Source organism: Leishmania donovani, chromosome 32 (genome assembly GCF_000227135.1).
Source record: "Leishmania donovani BPK282A1 complete genome, chromosome 32".
Classification (NCBI taxonomy): Eukaryota; Euglenozoa; class Kinetoplastea; order Trypanosomatida; family Trypanosomatidae; genus Leishmania; species Leishmania donovani.
In genome coordinates this window covers 1110805-1135065 of record NC_018259.1, presented here as the reverse complement: position 1 = coordinate 1135065, position 24261 = coordinate 1110805, and the positions used below count along the sequence as shown (strand labels likewise).

General features: G+C 60.3%; 7 protein-coding genes across 7 annotated transcripts in view; all 7 read left to right on the top strand.

The window, feature by feature from the left end:
- Positions 1-1410: 1410 nt before the first annotated feature.
- LDBPK_323000 (hypothetical protein, conserved) lies at positions 1411-3663 on the top strand (the record flags this gene model as incomplete). Its single annotated transcript, XM_003863665.1, has 1 exon — positions 1411-3663. One exon carries the CDS (start codon positions 1411-1413, stop codon positions 3661-3663), a length of 2253 nt encoding a protein of 750 aa, XP_003863713.1.
- Positions 3664-5363: 1700 nt separating this feature from the next.
- Positions 5364-7283, top strand: LDBPK_322990 (hypothetical protein, conserved; the record flags this gene model as incomplete). Its single annotated transcript, XM_003863664.1, has 1 exon — positions 5364-7283. The coding sequence occupies one exon, from the start codon at positions 5364-5366 to the stop codon at positions 7281-7283; it is 1920 nt and encodes a 639-aa protein (XP_003863712.1).
- A 1269-nt stretch (positions 7284-8552) lies between these two features.
- Positions 8553-10265, top strand: LDBPK_322980 (hypothetical protein, conserved; the record flags this gene model as incomplete). Its single annotated transcript, XM_003863663.1, has 1 exon — positions 8553-10265. One exon carries the CDS (start codon positions 8553-8555, stop codon positions 10263-10265), a length of 1713 nt encoding a protein of 570 aa, XP_003863711.1.
- Positions 10266-11174: 909 nt separating this feature from the next.
- Positions 11175-14615, top strand: LDBPK_322970 (hypothetical protein, conserved; the record flags this gene model as incomplete). Its single annotated transcript, XM_003863662.1, has 1 exon — positions 11175-14615. One exon carries the CDS (start codon positions 11175-11177, stop codon positions 14613-14615), a length of 3441 nt encoding a protein of 1146 aa, XP_003863710.1.
- A 1649-nt stretch (positions 14616-16264) lies between these two features.
- On the top strand, positions 16265-17491 carry LDBPK_322960 (proteasome regulatory non-ATP-ase subunit, putative; the record flags this gene model as incomplete). The annotated part of the gene is made up of 1 exon (XM_003863661.1): positions 16265-17491. One exon carries the CDS (start codon positions 16265-16267, stop codon positions 17489-17491), a length of 1227 nt encoding a protein of 408 aa, XP_003863709.1.
- Positions 17492-19037: 1546 nt separating this feature from the next.
- Positions 19038-20384, top strand: LDBPK_322950 (RNA-binding protein, putative; the record flags this gene model as incomplete). The annotated part of the gene is made up of 1 exon (XM_003863660.1): positions 19038-20384. The coding sequence occupies one exon, from the start codon at positions 19038-19040 to the stop codon at positions 20382-20384; it is 1347 nt and encodes a 448-aa protein (XP_003863708.1).
- A 1684-nt stretch (positions 20385-22068) lies between these two features.
- The window catches only part of LDBPK_322940 (hypothetical protein, conserved), a gene marked incomplete at both ends in the record, with an annotated part of 4086 nt that continues 1893 nt past the window's right edge, over positions 22069-24261 (top strand). Inside the window, one exon of the mRNA XM_003863659.1 lies at positions 22069-24261. This exon is cut by the window's right edge and continues 1893 nt beyond it. Coding sequence (XP_003863707.1) covers positions 22069-24261 — 2193 coding nt within the window.

Genomic DNA, 24261 nt, shown 5'->3' with positions numbered 1-24261 from the left:
GCACCAGTGCATTGACTCGGTTCGTCATAGACTCCGTGTACGCATGAGAGGAGACCATTGCATCGCTGGCTCTTTATTTTATTCTCGACACGTTGTGCTGATATTCTTGGCTGGTGACAGATAGGAGGGGAGCATCGTCACGTGGGCTCGCCTTGCACGCGGCCTCGTGTGCTTCGCCTATAATGGCGAGAGCGATACGCTTCATTACCATTCGTCGGGCCACTTTATGTGTGGCCGCCGCGGGAGAGAGGTTCAAATTACGCTGCCCCCGTGCTCTCCATTGAGAGAGACGTCTAAAAGACCCCCTCGCTTCGCCTCCGGCAGCCTCTCATCACTCTTTTCTGTTTTCTGTGTCCCGTCCGCCTTTCCGCTTTCGATATCTTTCACTTGCAGGTTCCGTTACATCTCCTGTGGCCGCCTGCGCGCAAGAGCTCGACGGCGTCTCTGAAAAAAAAAACGAGGAATCACCTTCGCTGGGAATTTCACAGTATTTTTTGCTTTGCACGCATTCTTCGCCCGATCGTCTTTGTAGCTCACTCTCCCAGCAACAGACACACACCCACACAATCACACGCCCACGGGGTGCCGGCTTCGTCTTCGTTCAGCCATCTTCTGCGCGCAACAACAGGAGGCGTTGCATCAAGCGCAAAACAACAGCAACAGCAGCAGAGCATTGAACGCAGGAGAACCACTGGAAGAGCACCGCTTCTTCTACCCCCAAACAGATAAACTGAGTGATCTGCTCCCGCACCCACTCTCTTCCTACTTTCGTGCTTTCCCTCCCACGCAACGCCGACTTGTTCAAAGTCTGCGCTTCCCTTCTTTCTCTTGTCCTTGCGCTTTTCTTTCGATATTTTACTTCCTCCCCCGTGCTGACCCCATCGCACCTCTACCTTTTCTGCGTTGGTATCGACCTCGCCCGTCGCGTAAAATATCCTCTTTTACACTGCTGTCGCTGCTTCTTGTTCCCCCCCTCGCCGAACTCTCTCACGGCCTCTACGTTTGTGTGTGTGTGTGTGCGTGCCTGTGTGTCTCGGCACGCGTGAGTGTCGTCTGCTTGCTGCTTTATTGGCGTATCTTTCTCCGTTCGCGGCTGCTTTATCATTCTCATTGTTTTTTCCTTTGCTCTCCGTTTCGCATTTTCGTTTTTGCAGTGCGACGCAAGTACGTAGGTGCTGTGTTGGAGTGTTGGCGGGCCTTGGTACTCGCCTGCGCACTCGCGCTTGGCAGCGATCTTTCTCTTCCCCACTGCCCAGTTGTGCGGCCGGTGTTTCGCCTGAGGTGGCGCATTTCTTCGGCTCTTGCTCTACCTTTCAGGTAGCACAGCAAAAAAAACACACAAATATATATATATATATATATACATGTATAGCTATATACTCTTACGTAGTCGTTCCTGGATCAGTAAAAATGACTCTCACCTCTGACGGCTCACCGCAGCATGCGGTGCCGCATGACGCACAAGAGTTGCACGACCGCACGCACGTTTACCTTTCTTCAGTGGCCCCGACGTTGGACTCCATTGAGAACCTCCTGGCATCGTGGAACCGCTTCCGTGAAGTGTCCTCGGCCGCCGGCAAGGTCCCGGAGGGCAGCAGTCTTCGCAGCGTTCGCATCGACCCCTTTACCGTTCTCAAGTCCCCTCCGCACATCTCGGAGGCGGAGATCGACCGCGCTGTCAAGCGGCTGACCGCGAAGGAGTTGAAGGCACTACACGACGAGTTTGAGCTCACTTGCGTCGACGACTTTGTGTACGTGAACTCTGATGAGGGTGATGAAGCGGATGCTGCGACGAGCGCTCAGGCTGCGACCCGCACTGTTCATTTCGCTGACGAAGCAGAAGGCGATAGGGAGAAGGGCGACGACCACGACAACGGTAGCGGGGGCACCTATGGCGCCGGTGCGGTGCAGTGGGAACGCGCGGGGGAGAGGACGTCCTCCGCACTGGGCGCGGCATCACCGCCGCCTGCCGCCAAAGCCACGGCTGCCTTGGCCGACATGTCAGCCACCTCGCGAGCGACCGCTCTTTTTGAAGGGAACACGGTTACAGTCGATGCCCTCCGAGCCACCGTCGGTGGTGGCGGTTGCGGGTCCGGTGCATCCTCCTCCCACTTCTTGGCTTCGGACGCTGACCCGCTAATGCCCTCCGATGATGCGCAAACGCCGCCGGTGATCTCGCTGGAGGAGATGTCACCTTCCTCGATAGCCGCCGTTGCTGCTGCCCGTGGGGAGGCGACGAACGACGACGCCTCTGGACCCTCCTCCTCGCGACTAGCCGCTACCTTCTCAGCCGCTGCCAACAGCGCGTCCGACTTGCCGGCTGGATGTACCGTGGAGCTGGAGTACAGAACCGACCACTGGATCCCCAGCTCTACCCGGCGCGCGCTGCAGGGGGAGGCAGGGGCTAGCATCACCGTAACCACCGCCGCGATGCACACGGGCACGATGCACGCTATGAACATGGAATGCAGCGCGGCTCCAGCAGCTGAGAACGCCGCCGCCAGCACCACGGAGAGCGACGAAGATGAGGACGAAATCCGCTCTTTCACCACCTTTTCACGTATGGCGCTCGCGAATCATGCGCGGCGGCTGGGGTCGCGGCAGGCGGAGGAGGGCGCATCACCGCACCCCACAGCTCTGCAGCGAGCATGGACGGTCCATGAGAGCAAGACGACGGGCACTGAGGCATACCGTGATGCCGATACCCCTCGAGTAACGAATAGACCCGTCGCCTCGGCCACTACAGCGCCTTCCACTACTCCCCTATCCTCGCAGCCTGGGGGTACGGCGAAGGCTGATCTCGCCCGCGAGCGTAACGCCTTCGTCCGGATGCGTGTCCGCGATGTTCTCCTCGCCAACCGGGTGCGCGCCATGGACACGTCTGTGCTTGGCGCTGCCTTCTTTGCGAAGATGGATACCGCCTGGAATGCCGCCGCCGACCAGACCACGCCTGTCTTGCAGAGGCTCGACGAGCTTCTGTGTGAGTCGAGCGCGCTGCTGCACACGCTGGAGGTTATGGATCACCAGGCGTACCGTGAGCGGGTCATGGACCCCACCCAGTACCTCTGCGTCCCGCGGTACAGCGTCTCCTGCGCAGTGGCAGACTGCCACACGCCCTTCTCTGCCACCGTCACGCGTGTCATGTGCGGACGGTGCGGACAGTTCTTCTGCCCCAAGTGCTGCGCCGAGCGAGGGGTGGGACCCGATGTGAAGTGCGAGGGCCAGCGCTACTCGCTTGGCTGGGAGCCGCTGTGCCGCGTATGCTATCAAATGTGCCGCGAAAGCCAGCAGAGAGTAGTGGAGGAGCGCAATCACGTGCTGATGATCACGAATCAACCTTCCAACGGCGGACACGCAGGGGAGGCGGCAGACGAGGAGAGGAATGCGTGTCACGCCGCTGCTGGAGAGCTTAGCTTGAAGCAGGCGGTTCTTTTTGGCGCTTACTGCGATGAGCACCGCTGCCTCAGCGACGGGCTTCCTCCCTTCTACGTGATCCAGCGCAGCGCCAACGAGACGGTAAGCTTCTGGGATATTCTCAGCTACCACTTCGCCAAGACGCAGGGCACCCTTCGGCGCGGCTGGCAAAACGCCGGAAACTTGGCGACGCAAGCAGTGAACAGCGCGGCGCAGATGATGTCGCGGCGCAAGAGTACGCTGCGTTAGCGAGCTCGAAGGCCTGTGCGGGGGGGGGCGGGTGCAAAAAAGACCCTGCTGCTACAAGACTGCACGATTATGCACATAGGGAAAGGAGAAGGCGAAGAAGGAAACCGGGTGGCAATCAGGCATGCGAGGGAGACACAGAAACACATCTGTATTTGCTGTGGTGTCTGTGTGAGTATCTCACCAACGCGGATGTTGCACCGCATTCCTCTGCCTTCACTTTCACTGCCCCATATATATCGTCTCTCACGGCCTCTCTCTGTCTGAGTTGGCGTCGGAGGAGCCTCATACCAGCACGGTGTAGGCATACCGGCATACAGCCATGCACATGTGTATATGTAGGCGAAGGATGTGGCCCTGCTGAAAGGGAGGGAGGAGCCGAGCAAACAAAAGTGTGGCTTGTGTGCTTTCCTCAAAGTTGGCTGCGGCCGCTCTTCTTGTGCGTGTCTGCGTGGCGCGCGCTCTCGCGTGCGCGTGTGCGGGTGTGTGCGTCTCTCCTCGGCTGAATTGTGTCTTTTCTGTTTCTTTGTTGTGCTTGTGTGCGTTGGCTTGCCGCCCGCAAAGCGCTTTCCATTCATGTCGACGCCCTCTCTTCGTTTCTTCTTGTCCATTGCTGTTCATCTTGCCTTGCTTTCTGTGGCCGTGCGTGCTTCCAGGCACATGTTCCGCGCCGGGCTCTCGCGATTGACGAGCGGCGTCGCGTTGTTGATGCTGTTGCTGGGCGTGTCGCGTGTACGTATGTGCGCGCATGCGCTGCTCCGCTTAGGTATATCTAGACTGCTTGTGCTTGCCTCTTCGAGTGGGGAATTCGTGGTAAAGAATTAGGGCAGTCATAAGCACGCGCACGTGTATGCCTGCCCTTCCTTCTCTTTTTCCAACAGGAGAGCGGAATGGGAGGTGCGCGACGGGATCATCTGCGGCGGATGAAGGGAGTGGGGCGGAGGAGGCCGCCTCTTATTCGCCTTTGTACCCGCCCCTTCCTTCGCTGCGCACGTCTCGCCGTTTTGTGGAAGGAAAAGGAAGAGCATCAAAGAAGCGAGCCTGCAGCGATGGAGGGGAAGAACACGCGGCATTGGGGCTGAGCAGGCGAGCAGGTGTTATGGGTATGGGGAGGGAGGGCTCACACAAGGAGCCTTTCTCTCTCTCACACACACATGTGCTCACGCACCCGTTTCCGTCTGCCTCTCCTTCGTCCTCATGTCGGCCTTGTTTCTTTTCGCTTGCTTGGAGAGTCCGCCGAGCACGATGCGATGCACTCTGAACGTATGTGTGGACGCTGTTCTCCTGCAAATGGGTATGTGCGTCCAGTCCATGTGTCTATGCGTTAGCGTGCGCGCATCGGATTTGAATCGTGACGTTGATATAGAGTCCTGCGTTCAAATCGCCTCCATCATGTATACCATCTGCCTTTCCTCGTCCTTTTTCTCGTTCGGCACTCTCTCTCTCTCTCCACTGCTGGTCTCATGCTCTTGCACATCCTCGCGCGTGTGCGGGTGCATATGCATGCTAGTGCGTCTCCCTCCCTCTCTTCGGAGACGATAAAGTGCCACACACACACACACACACACACACGAGACCGATTCCACCCTTCCCCTCCCTCGCGTCCCCTTGTGGCTGGCAGATAAGAAGGATACACACGTCGATACTGGTGTAAGCACTCGTGTCAGCTCCTTCCCCTCCCTCTACATCCCACGTAGACAAGAATGCCGGTGAAGCCACAGTTCACATGGGAGCAAACGGGCGAGGACGTGCTCCTGCACATCACCATCAAAGGCTGCAAGAAGGACGCGGTCGATGTTCTGATTGCCGACGTTTTCGTGAAGGTCAATGCACCGCCACAGTACTTGCTGGCGCTCGACCTGCTGCACGCAATTGATTCATCCAAGTCGTCACAGTACTTCACCGACGCGCAGGATGGCATCATTCTGCACGTCAAACTGCACAAGGCGGAGGTGGGCCGTGTGTGGGACGCTCTTAGCGTGCGTCAGTCCTCCGTCGGCAAACAGGCATTGCTGCAGCGGCGACAAGAGTCGATGCAAAGAGCGGAGCAGCAGTACCGGGCACAGCTGGATGCACGCGTGACACAGCGTGAGATGGAGAAGCGTCGTATGCTGGAGGCCCAGTGGGAGGTTGAGAAGGTGCAGCGCGCGCAGATCGAGCAGCGTGTGAAGGAGGAGAAGGACGCCGCGGAGACGGAGCTGTACGCGTGGGAGGACAACCACACGACTCCAGCGGCGGACACAGCCTCCGCTTCACCGCTACCACTCGCTAACACCAAACTCGCGAGCCCTCCACCGCATTCGGCGGAGATCGCCGCTGCTGCTACTGCTGCCGCCACCGCGGCATCATCACCGCTGCCGGCGACGGCTGAGGTTGCTCCGTCTGTGACGCCGGCATTGTCCTCGTCGGTCGCCACGCCGCCGGCGATTCGGCAGGTGGACACCGTCAACGTCACCATTGACTTTACACCGAAGACCTTTGCGATGCCGACTCGCTCACACGGGGATGAGGAGTACTACCGGCAGAGTCGCTACAAGCCGGTCTCGATTGAGGACACGCCGATGTTCTGGAAGGAGCGGGCAGACAAGTGCTACCGCACGCAGCAGTGGAAGGCGGCGGCGAACGCCTACTCAGAGTCTATCAAGCGCGACGGCGCCTTCTTGACTTGCGTCATGAATCGGTCCGCGTGCTACCTGCAGATGGCAGACTACAAGAGGGCAATCGAGGACTGCTCGCTGGCGCTGACCATGCTGGCCAATACACCGGCGAGCGAGGTGACACAGGAGCGGTACCGAGGGCTCATGACGAAGCTCCACGCCCGCCGCGGCGCCGCCTACTGCTGGGCAGATGACCTCAAGAGCGGCGTGGCGGACCTGCGCATGGCGGCTGCCTATGGAGACCCGACAAGCGACGACGACGTAGCGGCCGACTTGGCAATGATCGAGGCTCAGATGAAGGAGCGCGGCATCACTGAGGTCGACGCGCGCGCCGACCCTCTCTCCACCCGCATGCAGGAGGCGGCGGCGCAGTATTACCAGGGTTCGTACGAGGCTGCCGAGGCCACCTACAACGCCATCCTCAAGGAACAGCCCTTTCACATGAAGGCACAGGGAAACCTCGCTGCTGTGCTGCTGCGCGCGGGCAAGTTCACACAGGCCCTTCAGGTTTGCGATGGCATCCTGCAGTTCTGTAGCGAAGTGGCTGCTGCGCTGGAGCAGCCTGGTGGCCTCGCGGGCGACCAGCTCGACAGCGACGATGAGGAGGACGAGGACGAGGACGAGCCTGGCTGGGCAGCATCGAAGACAGCGAGTGCGCTGGAAGAGGTGGAGGGGGCAAGCAACAAGGACGCCCTTGTTCGCCAGCGCCGCGCAGCGGCAAAGAAGCTGGGCGAGCAGAGCGGCCACGTGTACATGCTGCTGAAGGCTTACGTGCGCAGCGCAGCCGCTCTGTGCGGAATGAAGGAGTACCACAAAGCGCATGGCTGCCTAGAGCGCGCGCTGCGCATTACGCCGTACGACAACGACTTGCGCGACGACTGCAACCGATTGGCTGAGAAGATTCGGATGGACACGCTCATCGCCGCGTCTGCCGGCTCGGCACGAGTTCAGAAGGCTGCTGCGTAAGGGCACGAGGGCACTGCTACTCCTCTTTTTATGTGTGTGTGTGTGTGTGTGTGTGCGTGTGCCTGCCACCCCTCTTTGCGGCGCTGAGCGGCACCGGCATTGCAGCTTCAGTCTCCTTCTCGAAGACTAACACACGCCCGCACGCACCATTTTCTTTCACGCGCCATAGGCTGCGCGGAGGTGTTTGCCCACCATCTTCGGAGTGTGGCTCCGTTTGTGGACGCCCGCTTGCGCCTTCACATCTGTCTCTGTTTTGTTCCACTTCTGTGCGCTTCTTCGCTCCTTTCTTTGGTTGTTCGTCCTCTTCTCTTTCGTGTTCCCTTGTGATGTATGGCACGTGCGTGTGATGGACGGAGGGCCGACCACGAGAGAGGAAAGCGAGCTGGAGTGTGAGATGAAGCGTTGCGGCTCCTGGTGACAGCCACAGTGCCGCGTATTTTAGCCACGGTAAAGTTGTCTCGCTCTCGCTCGCTCGCTCTCCATGGAATCGACGATGGCCGTGTTGTTGTTGCACTGACTGCCTTATTCGTTCCTCGGATCCGCTGCTTTTTTTTTTTCGTGTGTCTGTTCTTGGATAATGCGCTGGTGTCTCAAGTGTGTGCGACATAGAGCAGCAGGGTGGAGTGGCAGGCACAGCGACTACGGTCGGTGGCGAGTATGCGTGGGAAGGTGGCCATGGCGGTTCTCACAGACGCGGTGGCCACCTGCCCTCCTCGCTGCTCCGCCGCCCTTCCCCTTTCGCGAGATGTGCCGGTGCCGAGACTGCACCGGAACAGACAGACGCACAATATTGCACCAGCTGAGGTAGCGAAGGAGTCGATCGAACAGCGAGAAGGGAGAAAAGAAAATGTACTTCAGCCTGCGCAGAGGCCCATCGTCGGTACCGCGCATGCACCAGGCCAACGTTTTGTGCGGTGTCTGCCAGCGGTCTTTCTTGTGCTTCGACTCAAGAGCCGCTGCGCGTTTTGGTTGGACACGTGCGCTTCCGTGCTGGTGCCGCTTACCACGAACGATCCGTCTCCGCCCCTCCTTGCTTCTCGCTCTTACCGCCGTCGCGGCTGCTGACACTTTTCTCTTTCTCTATCGATTTCCAACATACACGCACGCGCGCTCTTGCAGCGCCACCGCTCGTCTTCTCGCCCCACTCCGCGCTGCCGCCAGTTGGAAGATTGTCGGCACGCGCCTCGCTCGTACACGCGCGCGGTGGAGGATTTGGTTGTACAGACAGGGCATTTTCACGTTCTAATTTTCTAGCTGCTCGAGACTGCGATGCGCACGGAAGAGTACGACGAAGGAGAGGTGCTCACCGGGGCGGAGCTTTACCTCTACCTGTTGCGCCAAAACGAAGCACAGCTACTGCGAGCGCAGGAGAAACTGCGCGAGTACTCGACCCTCAAGGACACCCTTCACGTCCTGACGGAGCGCAGCCGCAGACGCGTGCTGGCCCCTGTCGCTGGTGGCCTCGCCTACTATGCTGCGGAGCTGAACGCGACGAACACCATCTTGGTATTACTGGGCGACGGCTGGTTCGCGGAGCGCAGTGCCATTCAGGCCGCAGAAATCGCTGGCCGGCGCGCTGACTTCCTGCGTCGGGAGACTGAAGTCCTGCAGCAGGAGCAGAGCACTCTCAGGGCTAAGCAGGAGCTATTCATGTCGGAGCTGCCCGAGGCACAAGAGGCCGTCGCGGAGTTGCTGGCGGCGAGGGAGACTGGAGTGCCGGCTGCCCAGTCGCCGTCGCACTCTTCGCCGGCATCCCAGCCACCGCAGCCACCATCGCAAGAAGGCGCGCCTTCCTCGGGGTCTGTCACGCCGGCAAGCGCACCTGACCGCTCCGGTGCACCCGACGCGGTGCGTGCCGCTGCGTCTCCCCGCTTCGCGTCATCCGGAAGCTGCCCAGCCCCGCTCCCATCGTCGACACCACCAACCTCGAGGACACCATCCACGTCCTCTGGGTTGCCGCTGGACTACTCTTCCATCGACGTGGCGCTCACCACCTTCGATGAGCAGGACGAGCTCACAGAAGACGAGCTCATCGCGCTGGAGGCGGAGCTGGGTGACCGCGTCAACGACGACGACTTTGTGGAGCGTGTCATGACGGAGCGCATGATTGCCAAGAAGGAGAGGCGCATCCGCGCAGAGCTGGAACGGCGAAGCGGCGGTGCGGCTGCGATCGAGAACAGGTCGAAGGCCGCGGAGGGTGCACCCGTGTCCGCCTTACCCCCAACCTCCGCTTCGGCAGCGGCGCCAACTGCCACTGCTGCTCCTCGGTCACATGGTACTGCGTCTGCCGCAGTCGCCAGTGCCGCAGACAACAACGGATCATCGGCTAGCAGGCGAGAGGCAGTGACCTATCGAACCCCCGGCGACATTGGTGGGACGGCCGCGAGATCTCTGGTGGTACCCAGCGCGCCCACCGACGCGCTTCCGGAAGCGCAAGCGGCGGCTTCCTTTTCTCTTAACGAGCTCGTGAGTGAGCCTGCACCGACATCGTCGCTTTCGACGGCTGCTCTAACCTCTGCGCGGCCCCTCGCCAGTGCGGCGCTGAACGAGGCGGATGTCTCGCCTGCGGCCTCCTCCTCGGCTTCGGCCGCGAAGCCGTCTCGCCGGAAAGAGCAGCACGTGCGATTTGATGCAGACGTGAAGGATACAGGTAACTCATTCTCGGTGACTGCTGTGGTTGAGGCAAGGCGGCCCCAAGTGGTGAACTCCCCTGGTGAACTGGCCTCGTGCGATCAGCGTATTAGCGCCGAAAAAGCCCCAGGGGACACACAGTCGCTGTTCCGGAGCACCTACATCATTGGTGATATTGTGGAGCGCAACGAGGGGACGGCGAATGGTGGTGGCAGTGGTGCTGTTGCTGGTGCTGCAGTAGGTCGTGGCGTCGCATCCGTCATGCCACCGCCGCCCCTCCTTCCTGGCCAGCGGCAGAAGCCAAAGCCCAAATCGATCTTCATGCGAGAGCTGGAGGGCGACGGAGCGTGAGGCGAGCGCGGCGTCGATGCGTTTGTGTGTGCTGGTCTGTGGGATACCGTGGGAGGGAGGGGGTGGGCGCGGCACACTTGTTCACCTCCCCACCTGCACTCGGTCAAGAAGCCTCGCTAACGGGAGGCATGCGCAGAGCCGTCACAACGACTACGTTTTTCATGGCAATGACGCCTCCGTACCTGGGGCATCCTGGTCTTGCTGAATGCATGCGACGCGTGGGGTGCTTTGCTTTATCTCGCGTGGGCGCATGCACTTCAGCAAGGAATGGATATGGCTCTGCGCGAGTGCCTGCGTGCTTGTAAGTACCTCGTGAAGGAGCCGCCCACAAGCCCGCTGCTGCCTGGGGCCACCTGTGTTGCTGCGATCTCTCCTTTTCCCCTCTGTCTCCCTTCGCCTCGCCCCGCCGACACTCAGAGACGCGCACAAGGGAGCGACATGCGCGTTACCACGACATCGTCTCCTGCATCTTCTCTTCCCCTCTCGTGTTTTTTTTTCTTTTGCCCCACTCTCACAGAGGTGATTTGCGTGACCTCGTCGCTTTTTCTATTCGGCCGCTCGCGTCGGACAGTGCCCTCCCTCCTACCCTACCCTGTCCCATCCTTTGCATTATCCACCATCAGCACCACGCATTGGCGTATTGTTCTGCGCTCTGAAAGAGGCACACGAGGAAAGAGGGCACGAGATCAAGAAAGAGGCCCGCGCATCTCTCTCCCTTCAATACGTTTGTGCGCCGCAGGTGCTGTTGTTTTTCACATCTTTGGCTTGTGTGCCCCTCTTCCCTCTCTTCGTCGCTTTCTGTCCGGCAACGGCGGTCCACCCGCGCAGGGGCTCCGCCAGAGGAGGGGGTGTACAAGGGAAAAGCGCCCAGAAGGTGTCCCAGCTCACTAGCGGATTACAGGTATCGCGATGGAGGCAGTAGGCACATCATCGCGTGATGGTGTGGCAGCAACTGCGCCACCGGACCGGTGCGGCGATTCTGACCCCACGCACGCCATCAACATCCTCGCACTCAGCGGCGAGAGCGATTGCCACAGCCGCGGTGCTAGAGGGCAGTCTTACGCGGAAACAGTCAACATGAACCCCACCTCTTCTAGCTCTCGCTCCTCACCTCGAATGGAAGTACACGAGACCAATGACGCCGGTGCGTTCGTCGTCGCTCCTGCTGCAGCGGCCGGGGCGTCGGAGGTGCTCACCTTAGATGAGCTCCTGGACGGGCCTGCTGGCTGCCGAGATTCCGCCAGTGAAGCGCCAGCACACTTGCCGGTTATTAAGTTTATGACGACGCCACACAAGGACAGTGGCGACAAGCAGAGGGAAGCGCCTGCTGCAGGTCCTACGTATGCAGAGAAAGCTGCCGCTGCAGCGGCTTCTACTGAGCGCTCGGAGACGACCGCCCTTGCTGAGCTTCCTGCTGCGGCGAATCTCGCCCCCCTCTCGTCCTCCCGAGAAGTACTGTCGAGTGCGCGAGCCTGGAGCTCGCCTCTTCGAGACTCAGTCGCGGCAGCCTCTGCGCATCTTTCTGCCCTCCCGGCAGGTGCGGGTAGTAGTGAAGTGCCTCTCTCGGTGCCCACCACAGCTTGTGCGGACCCCCTCGTAGCAGCTGCGGCAGAATCAGCCGCATCGCAGTTGCAGGAGGAGACGACCCCGTCGCATGTTAAAGACGACACCGCTGCCGGTCTGCAAGCGGCAGCAATCGGCAACGTCGCTGAGAAGTCCCCCATCGCTAAAAGACCAGCTACAAAAGCGGAGGGGTCACCAAGGGCACTGACGCGAGCTGCATCCCTCTCCGCTGCGCGTACGGCGCGGCAGGGCGTAGGCCGTGAGCACAACTCGTCCGCCGCGACACCGTTGAAGCGAGTAAGCAAGGGTAGAAGCGCCACGCCCGGGTGCGCCGCTGCGCTGCTGCGTGACATACTGGGCACTGCCACGCCTGCGGACAGAGCGGCGGCTGATGCGCGCAAGAGCAGGGCGGCCTCCACAGCACCACCTCCAATCTCCACGCTTGACTTGCCCGTCGGGCTGCTCCTCCTGTACTGCGCCGCCGAGGAGACGTGCACCTCGTTGGAAGGCGGCGCGACTCCGTCGATCTCCTCCGCCTCGGCCTACTCGCTGCTTTACATTCTGGAGCAGATCTCCGACTTAAGGCGCCGCAATCACCGGCAAGCGGCACTAAAGCAGGCCAGCGAGCTGGAGCGTGCGAAATGCGAGGAGCTCTACGAAGCGGCGGAGAAGAAGCGCGCATTGGCCGCGGCCCAACGAACCGCGCACGCACAGGCGGTAGAGCAGGAGGAGCTTCGCGCCTGCACGTTCCGCCCGGCTGTGTCGAAGATGGCGCGGCGTATGGAGGCGAAGGGCGCGAAGAACTTTATGGAGAAGTGTATGGCGTGGAGGGCGGAGGCGGATCGCCGGCTGCGCCAGAGGTGCGACCGCCTTGCTGAGCTGGAGGCGGAGCAGCGGGCTGCGGCCGCAGCGCAGAGCGGCATGTTGACACCTGGCAAGGCGGTCACGGAGGGAAGCCGACGCCTACTGGCACAGCCGAGCGTACAAGAGCGACTCAGGTCCCGACCGTGCTTATGGGAGGTGAAACGGCCAAGCGAGGGTCCGAAGGAGGGTGGGGTGAGTGTACTTGTGCCCGCACATGTACTAGCCGACACCGCAACATCGTCTCCACGGCTGCTCGGCGCACCAATCACTTCCTCGACAGCGGAGGAGCAGGAGGCTGTCTTGCGCGAGTTGCGCCGGCCCTGTACTGAGGCAGGAGTGTCAGGCGATCTAACGCCGCAGCTGCCGCAGAGCACGTCTACTTCTCGCGTGCCCAAAAACAGTAGGGGTACCGTGAAGGGGTTCCTGAGCCGTGTCGAGCAGGATGCGGAGCATCGCGAACAGACCGTGGCGAAGCTGCAGGCACGCTACCACAACCCCGACACGGAACTCTTTGAGGGTGAAACAGGGCGGCCGTTTTTTCGCCCCAACGCGATGCCGATGGCGTGGAAGGACGGGCACCGCGTGAGCTACGTCGAGCTGCCCAAGGAGAAGCAGAAAGACTTTCGTGCAGAGCTGCGCCGAGCCGGGCTCGACTTTGTGCTGGCACATTACCTGCGAGAGCGTCAGAGAGAGAAACAGCAGAGCGTCACCGGCAGCGGCCGGGTGTCGTCGGTAGCATCGCAGGGCAATGGCGCCGACGTCGCTGAGGGAAGCACGGCACCTCGGCACTCCACCTCGTCGCAGTCGCATGGACACGCCATGACAGTGGCGCATCAGGCGCGCTTCATGGCGTCGCTTGAGGCGGCGCTGGCGCGCAAGCAGAAGAACTGGGAGCGTCTGCGAGCGCAGGCGACGGCGGATGAAACCTTCCACCCCCAAATCACCAAGCGGTCAGCGAGGATGGCGCTTCACAAGACAGGTGGCACACCTATCTATGAGCGCCCAACGGAGCTCAGGAGGGGGGCCAGCGCGCAAGGTGCTCGGTCGGAGAAGTCACAGGGGCAGCCCTCTTCTGCTGTTCGCAAAGATAGGCCGCTGCCCGAGGTGGCGCAGGTTTTTCTCGACCGAAGCGGGAAGTGGATGGAGTCACGGCAGCGGCGGCTGCAGCATCTCGCAGAGATGGAGGAGGAGCGGCGGCGCGCTGAGTGCACCTTCACCCCGAATCGCTACTTCGGGGACGCGTGCGAGAAGACAGAGGTTCCTCGCGGCACGGAGGTGAGTCGGACGGGTGCGTCGTCGCATACGGACTCGCTAGTGGCGCCAGACGCGGGTGGTGGCGATGCCGAGGGCTACCGAGACACTTCTCAGGCCCGCGTGCTGCTGCAGGATCTGATGGCATCGGCAGCTGACGTGCGCGTGATGAATGAGCTGGAGCTGCTCCGCTCCGGTGCCGCCTACCGCGATGAGCGCTTTGTTCAGGCGGTTTGCGAGCAAAGCGGGCTGACCGACACGAGGCGAGCCATGGCAAACCTGTCTCTCCAGTCTGCACCGCGCCTCACCAGAAGCCGCAAGGACGCGTGGGAAGCATCGAGACCGCCTCACCAGTCTGCCGCGACTCTGTTCCAGTCGCCCCTCTCCCCTATTCCCCAGAGATCCAACCGGCCATCCGCCTCGCCATACCCGCTGCCGCGCCGGGGCACCCTCACACCGTTCTCGTCCTTCCACGATAGCGCGCCGAAGTCGGTGCCAACGCTGTCGCAAGGCGAATCGGCGCAGACGCCGATGCCTCGCACCGTAGCCAGGGACGCTACAGCGGCTCGCTCTGGCGTTCGCGATTTCGCACTGAGCTTTCCGCCCGTGGAGGACCCGTGGGCGGCGCTCGACGCGCAGACCGACGCTATCCTCAAGCGTCATGGGCGCTAACAAAGGAAGATGAAAGGGGTGGTATCCATCGGGTATCCGAATCCTGTCCTCGCCATCAGCCTCATGCTGCTACTCATAATCTCTCGTGGGTGCATGTGCGCTTGTATATATGTTTGTTTGCGTATTCTTCCGGCGTCTGTGTAGACCGGCTGCTGCTGATCGCGTGCGCTGTCTCACTGCAGTCTACTAGAGACACCGGCGCGCTTGCACCGCCGCAGTGACTACTAGCCCCCAACACGAAAAAGCAAAACACAGGAAGAACGCAAAGAAGAGCCACTGCCAACTGCTTCTTGTCGCCCCTCTCCCTTGCACTCGCACGGGTGTCTGTGTGTGCGTGCGTGTGTGCGTGTGCCTGTGCAAGCCGAGGAGGAGGAGGGGCGAGCGCAGCGTGCGAGTGTGTCTCTGTCTCTCTCTCTCTGTATGTGTGTGCTTTGCGGAGGCTGGCTGCTGAGTCGGATAGGGTGGCATAATCTGCGTGCCATCTGGTTTCTCCCCTCTCGGTGCCTGCTTCCCCACTCGCACTCTCTCTCGCTTTCGCTGGCTCAGTCGTCAAATCGAGGGCCCATTCTGCACGGCAGGCCCGCCATGTACTGTCGCACCTCCTTTACCGCAGCGTCCTCGCTCCCTTCCTCGAGAGCTCCGCTTTCCGTGAAGTGCAAACCCCCACCCCCAAGTGCAGTCCGCACTTCTATGCCGACCTTCACCGTATCTCACGTGATCTGTGTGCTCGCATAGAGGAGATGGTGAAGGAATGAGGAGGCGAAACGGAGAGGGAATGCTGTCGAGCAAACTCATCAGCGGCGGAGGCCACCCTTGAGGAGAACCAGATGGCAACGCTGTCTCGCGCTTCCTAAGGCCTTCCCCCTCTGTGTTGGTGCACGCGTACTGCAACTGTTTGGTGCAGTGCCTTTCCGGCGTGCAGGTACACATCTCCCTCTTGCGCGCAGGGGCCCGGCAATCGCATAAACATACACAGAAGAGCAGCAAGAGCGGCTAGTGCGTATTTCGACGTTTCCTCCTCCCTCCACCTCCCCGTTTCCGTCCCCCTTTTTCAACATCCTTCGCTGTCTGCCGCCCGCTCCTCGCGCTCTTCGCTTCCGTCGCTCTTTTGTTTTGCTTCATACTCTCCGCAATCGACATAGTGATTGGTGACGCTTTATTGCATTGCCTCTCTGTCTCTCTTTCTTGCCCCACCCACCCACCCACACGCACACACACGCGCGCCTGTTTCATTGCCCTCTCCCCTTTCCTTCGTTGGTTTCATTTGGCATCGACCTATCGCGGCTTCTTTGCCTATACACTCTCTACTCACCCGCGCGCCCAGCAACGGTCCACTCTACCACCGGCCCCTTACGCGCACAACAACAGCAACACCGACAGGCAGACAGACGCCCACACAGGACCGCCCCGTATCCGCTCTCACAGGTACACCGTAGAGAGAAGGCACCGACAGTACTTCCTTTTTTTTTTTCGCTTCTTCTGTCGCGCTGCACATTGCGTGCGCAGGCCAAGGGATCAGTTGCGCTTTCGACCAAGAAGCTGTTGCTATCTGGTTTTCGCTCTTCACACAGTCCTCTATCTACGCAGACAGCCACCAAACTGAAAGACTGCCGTTACAGTGCTTCGTGGCGAAAGAAGATAACACGTCAATGTCGTCCCCGCCACCGCCGCGTAATATCGAGGAGGACCTCCACAAGAATGAGGAGGAGAAGCCCGCGCCGGAGTTGGACGATGCCGACATCCCGGTAGACCCGTTGCTCACGCTGCTGTATATCCGTCACACGCTGACTTCGCCGTGGAGCTCCTCCGAGGAGCGAGAGACGGCCAAGGCGGCGATGATGGAGGAGATGGAGAAGCACAACATGGCGCCCTACATCCGCTTAGTCTGCGAGGCTCTCGGGGTCCCGCTCGATGAGTCGAAGTTGGCAGAGATGGACGCCATCAACGCCAAGAAGGTGGCCGCCTTCGACGCGCGGCTGAGGGATGCGGTCGACAACCTCGGCGACACGGAGGTGCGCGATGTGCTACAGGCCAAGTGCGATCACTACGCCCGCATTGGAGACCTCGAGATGTGCATGAAGACGAACGAGGAGTGCGCCGCCAAGACGCTCGCGACAGGCCCGAAGCTGGACCTGTACTTCCAGCGCATTCGTCTCGGCATTGCCTTTTCCGACAACGACATTGCCGCCAAGGGAATCACGGACGCACATCGTCTCATGAAAGACGGCGACTGGGAGCGCCGCAACCGCCTGCGTGTGTACGAGGGCATCTATCACGTGTTTATTCGCGACTTCCAGCGTGGGTCCGCGCTGCTGCTCGACTCCATCACGACGTTTGCGGCTGGCGAGCTTCTGACGTTTCAGGACTTCGTTTTCATTACCGTAGTCGCAAGCCTCCCGGTCCTCAGCCGACCGGAGCTGCGCAAGCGTATCGTGTATAGCCCCGAGGTTAACCGCACCGGCGTCGACGATGTGCGGGAGTTGGTGAACTCGATCTACGACTGTCAATACAACAAGGTGTTCCCCAATCTGGAGGTGGTGTGCCAGCATCTGCGCAAGGTCGTCTACCTCTCTCCGCACGTCAGCTACTTCTTCCGCGAGATGCGGGTGCTCGTCTTCACGCAGTTCCTGGATTCATACAGCAGTGTCACGCTGGAGTCGATGGGTGCGGCCTTCGGTATTCCGGTGCCGGCGCTGGACAGCATGTTGTGCACGCTGATCTCCAACGAGCGTATCGCGTGCAAAGTGGACCGCGTCGACGGCAGTGTCGAGACATACCGCGGCGACACAACGAACTTCGACTACCATCGCATTGTGAAGAGCGGCGACCTGCTACTGAACCGCATTCAGAAGCTCTCTCGTCTGGTGGACATGTAGAGAAGGCGCGCTGTCGTGCTGCGTGTCGCATTCGTGTCTGTTGGGTCCGATTCAGATACGCGTGCGCCTGTGTGGTGATGTGCAGAAGATGTTTGTAGCCGTGTGCGTGTGTGCGGCTGGCAGAGAACGGAGGCTGGGAAGACGAGGTGCCCGCAGGTGGTATGTGGTTTGAAAGTGGACAGAGGTCGTTAGGGACTGGGCAGGAGGGGGAGGGGCGAGAAGACGGAAGACATATACGGCCGCTTGACAGCGAATGCGAAGGTGCGTTGCTCCGGGGCGAGCCTTGGAAGACGTTGACACACACACACACACACAAACTCGACAAGGGATGCCCGAGGTGCCAGCTAGCTCTCCACCTCCCTTCTGTTATCACCCGCCCTGTCTCACATCACCGTCTCACCAGCATCCGTGAACCTTTCCTCCGGTGCCAACACATCGTCTCGTGCCTTTTCCCTTTCTCTTGCGTGCCTCACTCTTGTTGTCTACATGCTAAACAAGCACAGCGGTATGCTGGAAGGAGAGAAAGGGAGATGATGAGGAGGAAAGCGGAAGAGAGGTGGCACGCACGGCTGTGCCAGCTTGTCCCCCTGCTGCCCTTATCATCTCCCTTTCTATTTCGTTTTTGGTTTCCGTTTTGTTTGTCGAGTTAATGTGCGTGGCTGGCGCCTGCGTATGTCGTAGAGGGCCCAACAGGTGTTGAATCGAAAGTACTTATTAACGGAGACACGAGGTGAGGGGCGGTGTGGCGGTGGTGATGGGGAAGCGACGAGGAGACGGACGAGGGTAACGATAAGGATGCCCTGCAACGGCGTCTTGCGTGCAGTGCCGAGTGGGCCTGGTGCCTCTCCCTCATCTTGCATGTCCTCATCATCTCAGTGGCGCTCACTCTCTCTCGCTGCGTGTGTGCAGTGGGTCTGCCTCGATTCCGCTCGCCGTCCATCTGCGGTGAAGGCGAGCAGGAAATATGGCACACACCTGAACACCCGCTACGCAGCACTCTTTGCGAGTGCTTACGGAGGGTTTTTTTTTTTTGGCACGACGTGTGCGGTCTGAAGGCACCGACGGCGTCGATGCCGTCTCCCCTCCACTGCTACTTCTTCGTACACGTACCAATGTGTGCGTATACGGTATGGTGCACGTGCATGTCTGTGGACGTCTAAATCCCTCCCTCTCTCGCTGTTCACTCGTTACGTCCCGCTCCGGTGCCGCCTCTTCGCCTTCGTTCCTGTACACCGCCCATTCCCTCGCGTTCGGCCGGTGCACGGCGTGCACACACACGCGCGCCTCTCTGTCTCTGTCTCTCCTTCTCTCTCTCCGCCTTCTCTACATGAAGGAAACATATTTCACTTTGGTGTGTGTGCGTGTGTGTGCGTGTGTGTGCGTGCGCGTGTCACCGCTGGCCTCGTCTTACACTTCCGCCGACACATTGTGCGTCTTTCGAAACCCGTGGCCTCTCATCGACACGTGCCGGTCTCCTTTCGCAGACCGTAACGGAATCTGCCTCTCCTCCCTCCACATACCCACAGAACAATACCGACGGTAGGCAATGGCCAAGGGCACAGTGAAGCGCAAGGCGACACCGTCATCCCTGCGCAAAAAGAAGGCGCAGCAGCGCATTCGCAAGCAGATACGCACCAAGCTGCAGAAGAAGAAGCCGAGCTGGAAGACGGCGCTTGCGAAGGTGTACACGGGCGGGGCCAACACACTGAAGGACAGGAAGAAGGATAGCCGCAAGCGCGCCCGCAGCGGTGAGGATGACTGCGATGACGAGGAGAACACTTTCAATTTCAAGCGCGACGGCGTGGACGAGGACGGCGAGGTGCAAAGCGATGTCGACGAAGAGAAGGAGGAGCGGCTGAATCAGCGCGACCCGCTCGAGACGCAGTTGTTTCTCAAGAACTTGCCACTCGATACGAGTGAGGAGGAGCTGATGACGTACTTCAAAACCCACTTCAGCGCCGTCAAGCGTGTGCTGCTGGTGCGCAACCGTGCGAGCAAGACGCTCTCCGGTACCGGCTTCGTGCACTGCGGCTCTGCGGAGCTGGCGGGCAAGATATTTGACTACGCCCAGCAGAACGCGCGTGAGTTGTCGGCGGTAGGACGAGAGGACATGAAGGCGCAGACCGAGAGCCTTTCTCATCACCAAGCAAAGCGGCTCATGCATAAGATGCGCACCGACTCCTTCGTTGTACGTGACCCGTTTCTCACGATGCGCGACACCAGGTTCACGGTGCTGCGCGTGCTGTCGAGATCGGACACTCAGGAGGCGGTGAGTGCACAGCAGAAGAAGAAGAAGCGCACTAAGGTGGCAGCAGACGATCCGCGTAACTTGTACCTCTTGCAGGAGGGTTTGGTGGTGCCGGGCTCCGCCGCAGCGAAGGGTCTGCACCCGCGCTACCTGCAGATGATCGAGGACGACTATGCCGCGCGTAAGCAGCAGCTGACTAACAGCAACTACTTTGTTAGCAAGACCCGTCTTAGTGTGCGCAATCTGCCGCGCACAATGTCAGAGAATGACATGCGCCGCCTCTTTGCTGAGCAGGCGCGAGCATACCTGAAGAAGCATCCCGAGGACACAGAAAAAGATAAATGGGGCAAGTACGGCCCCATCCGCAATGTGAAGCTGCTAAAGGACACGGCTGGCGTCTCGCGCGGGTACGGCTTCATTGAGTTTGTGAACCACAACGTAGCTCTCAACACACTCCGCATGCTGAACAACAACCCGACGGTATTCGGCGATCAGCGGCGACTTATGGTCTCCTTCGCTATCGAGAGCATGAGCGCAGTGCAGAAGCTCCAGCGCATGAAGGAGCTGAAGCGCGCACGCTTGGCTCGCGGGTTGTGCGACGGCCGCGCGTCTGCCGTGTCGTCTAACGCAAAGAAAAGCAGATAGCACTTTTCGGGCGCGTTCATCGTTCCAGCTTTGAAAGTCGGTGCTGCGGGTTGCTGTTGCTCTGGCGTCAATCAAGTGCATAATGTTAACAAGCACAGGTGAGGAGGGCGAAGGCAAGGAAAAGATGGAAGCGAAGGCTTGAGGAGGAGGGTGGCGAGGCATGCACCCCTGGACATGCTTGCACGCAGACAACGTTTTCTGTATCGGACGCAACGCCATGCACGTGCGTGTTGGCGTTTGCGTGTGATCTGTGCGAAAGCGTGCGCACTTGCACATGCTCTTGTTTACACCTGCCCTCCCTCTCTCTGCTTCTCGCATCTCTTTTCCTCTTGCTTGCGTGTGTATATCTGTGTTTTTTTCTCTCCTTCTGACGATGCTCGCCTGTGTGCGAAGGACTTGTCTAGCGTGCGCGCTTGTGTTGTTTTCTCTTTACTCGTGTAAGGCGCTCTGCTCATCCTCACCCCCTTTTCTCTCTCCTCTCTCGTGGGTTTCGCGTGCGCGTTTTCCCGTCGCAGAGTGCTCTCATCGTGTGGTGTTGTAGGATGTGTGCTCACGAATGCGACTCTCTCTATCTCTGTCTTGTTTCGTCCATGGGGGAGGGGAAGTGCACGTGTGCCAGTGTGCGTCGGTGCGGCTGTGCACCTGCCTCTCCTCGAGAGTTGGGAGCATGTCGAAGCGAAGAGGACACAATCAGACCAGCGGCCTCTTGCGCCCCTTCTCGGTGGTCGCAAACGGCGACGCACAGAAGGGGTGCAGCACGTGCGTGTATATCTCTTCTAAGGCAAACCACAATAGCCAAAATGCCCCACCTCACCGTGGCTCTTTGACTGAAAAGGCGAAAGACGCGGTGCCACACCACTTTTGCCTGTGCGCGTGTGCTTGTCTACATGGACGGTTAAGCGATACGTGGATGAGCGCACCTCCGTAGAAGAGAGACAATGCCGTCGTCTCTCGGCCCCCCCCATCTCTTTCTCTCTCCAGTTTCGAGGTGCTCGAACCGCAACGGCGGTCTCCTCTTTTGCGCGGGTGCCCTCTTCCGCGACTATGGCAGTGTCCTCTCTGTGAATACACGCGACACTCTCCGCTGCTTTCGCATCCCCCTCCCCCTCCGCCGTTATTCACGCTTGCACTCTCTTCTCTATCGCGCTTCCGTAATGCGCACCTACGCTCGCCCATTCCTTCCGACCACCTCGCGCAACGTGCACACACACTCACACCTTCATGGCTATATATATATATATGCCCAAATACGCACACGCCCACCTTCTCGTTTGCATGGGGCGCCTGTGCGTCACAACACTTTCCTTTTGCGCCCCTCCTCTCCCTTCCCCCCCTGCCCAACGACTCCAGTCTTTGTACAAAAAGAAGAAACAATCCAAGGGGGCGGTCCAGGCGCACCAACCGATTCGCCGCTCTCTCCCCCGTGCCGTACCCCGCCCCCCTCCCCCCGTGTTCGTGGGCGTTGCACACGCGCCTGCGTGTGCAGTTTGCGTTTGCAGGGTGCGCGCCCTCCTCAAGCCCTTTTTGTTTGTTCGCTTATTCGTTACTCTTCCGTCTTTTTGCGGCCTCGTTTTACCTTTTCATTGTCCTCCTCCCCCCCACTCGCTTTTCCTCGTGGCAACGCGCGCGCGCTTGAGTCTGCGGTTGCAGCGTTCTCCCCCTCTCACTTTCTCAAACGCCCGCCATGTCTCATTCAACAGGGCCCGCCGTTCCGATTCCCTCGCTTGGGGGCGCTACAGCGGAGCACCCGCCTCACAGCCGAGTTAGTCTGCCGACTGTCACCCATTCAACCAGCCCCCAAGCTGCAAACACGGCGTACCTGTCTTATCCACCGGCTCCGTATTCGAGGCAGCCCCAGCATGGCTACCCGCCGTCGTTCCCCATGTCTACGGGCGACACGAACGGGGGTAACCTCGGTAACCATGCTGCCACGGCGGCATCGTCACTGACGCCGTTCGGTTCGTACGGCTCCGCGGCAATGACTAGCCCGCCACCAGCCTATCCTGAGCACGGCGGGTATTCGGAGCAGAAGCAGGTGGCGCCGACGCTGCCGCCGCCACCGCCTCACCACCAGCGGAACCCCAACGCGTACATTCCGCGCGAGGCGGCGCGTGAGGAGGTTGTGGGCGAGGCCATCGCGGCCACCTCGCAGCACTGGTTGCAAACGCAGCTAAAGCGGGAGACGGAGAGGCGGCACGAGCCGCTGCACGGTAGGTTCCAGCAGTCGGCGCGCCGCGGCCACGAGGGTCAAGACGACGACGGTTACGCGCGAGAGAACGCTGCTCGGTATCTGCCGACTGCAGGTGGGGCCGCCGCGAGGGGCGGCACGGCGTCATTTACGTTCTCTCACGCGTCCCAGCGGCAGCACGTAGAGTTCCTGATCGGCTCACCCTGCCATGTGAAGAGGCTCGTGGTCCTCCTCTTCTCCACGCTGTTTGGCGTCCTTCCTCTCATGTCCACCTTCGCCTTCACGACGCTGCTTTGCGGGGTGGTGCTGCTGTACATTTCCGACTATCTGGGCTACCACCGTACCACCGTCTTAGTTCTGCTCGGCACTGCCGGCGTGTTCTCGGCGACGCTTCTCATCTCTAACATTCACGCGGCGGCCACGTCGTTCGGCCCCATGTTGATGATTGCGGACTTGGGCGGCGTTCTCATGGTTGTGGTGGCGGCCGCAATCCAGCACTTTCGCTGGGTGCAGGAGACGTTTCCGAATGTCCTGTGCGCGCTGGAGAGATTTGTGTTCGCGGTTGGCCCTGTGCTCTGCCTGCCGCCGCTGCTGACGACGATCACCGGCCTCGTCGGCTCCCGCCGCGCGCCGTTTTTCTTCTTTGTTGTTCTGTGCACGCTGCACCACTTCTTCTACTGCCCCCTCAAAAGCAGCTTTCTCGTGCTGGTGTCCCCAGAGCGTGCTGCTGGCGCCGCGGCGACGTCGGTGCAGCCAGGTCAGCAGCAGCAGCACCTGCAGTCTGATGCCATGAGGGATGCCGGGGCCCACGCGAGAGGGAGGGTCGCCGATGACGGGGATGGCCAGGCGAAAGGTGCGCACGCGGGTGGCGACGGCGACGGCGCCGGCGGCGTTGATGACGCGGCGTCTGTCGACTCCACCTCGTCTACCTGCGGCGCGCCAATGCAATTGAATGAGCAGGTGGAGGCGCTCGTCTTCAGCTGCCTTGTTTTGCTCCTCCCTGTCGCCGTGTACAACGCCTTCCAGAGCAACTGGGTAGACCACGCGGTTGCGAACATGCTCAACTCGGTCGGCCTTGTCTGCGGCGGCATCGCTTACTTCTGCATTTCGCCACTGCACAGCCTCTGGTTCCTGGCGTCGCCATCGGAAGAGACCTACTCGCTGTTGCAGCAGCTCGAATACGACCCGCTCGGGCTTCTTGACCTCGTCGCGGCCTTCCGCATTCCCCTGTTGGCGATCGTCTCTATCATTGGGGTGCATTGGGGCGCCTACCGCCTCCTCAACTCGCGCTACTCGTACCTGTTCTCGGGCGTTGCCTTCCCTTTCAACGCCATTCTGTTGCTGATCGCCTTCTACATCACCGTGTACGTCGGCATCGAGATCAAGTGGCTCCTCGACGTCGACAGCCGCGGCGGCGATGTGACGAAGGGCAAGTATCTGCTGCGGCGCATGCCGGTGCTGCTTGGCAGCTGCGCGGTGTCCGTCATTCTGTGCATCTTGACGAGTGCACCGGGTGTGCTCTATTTCCCTAGTGTGCTCTCCATCATTGCCTTCAACGTCTTCCTTATGGACCGCACGAACGGCGGCCCGATGTTCACCTTTACCGTCTTCACTAGCCTGATGCTACTGTGGTGGATGTACCGCACCTACTCCTTCATCGTGATGGACCTGCGCGTTTTCGGTGAGACG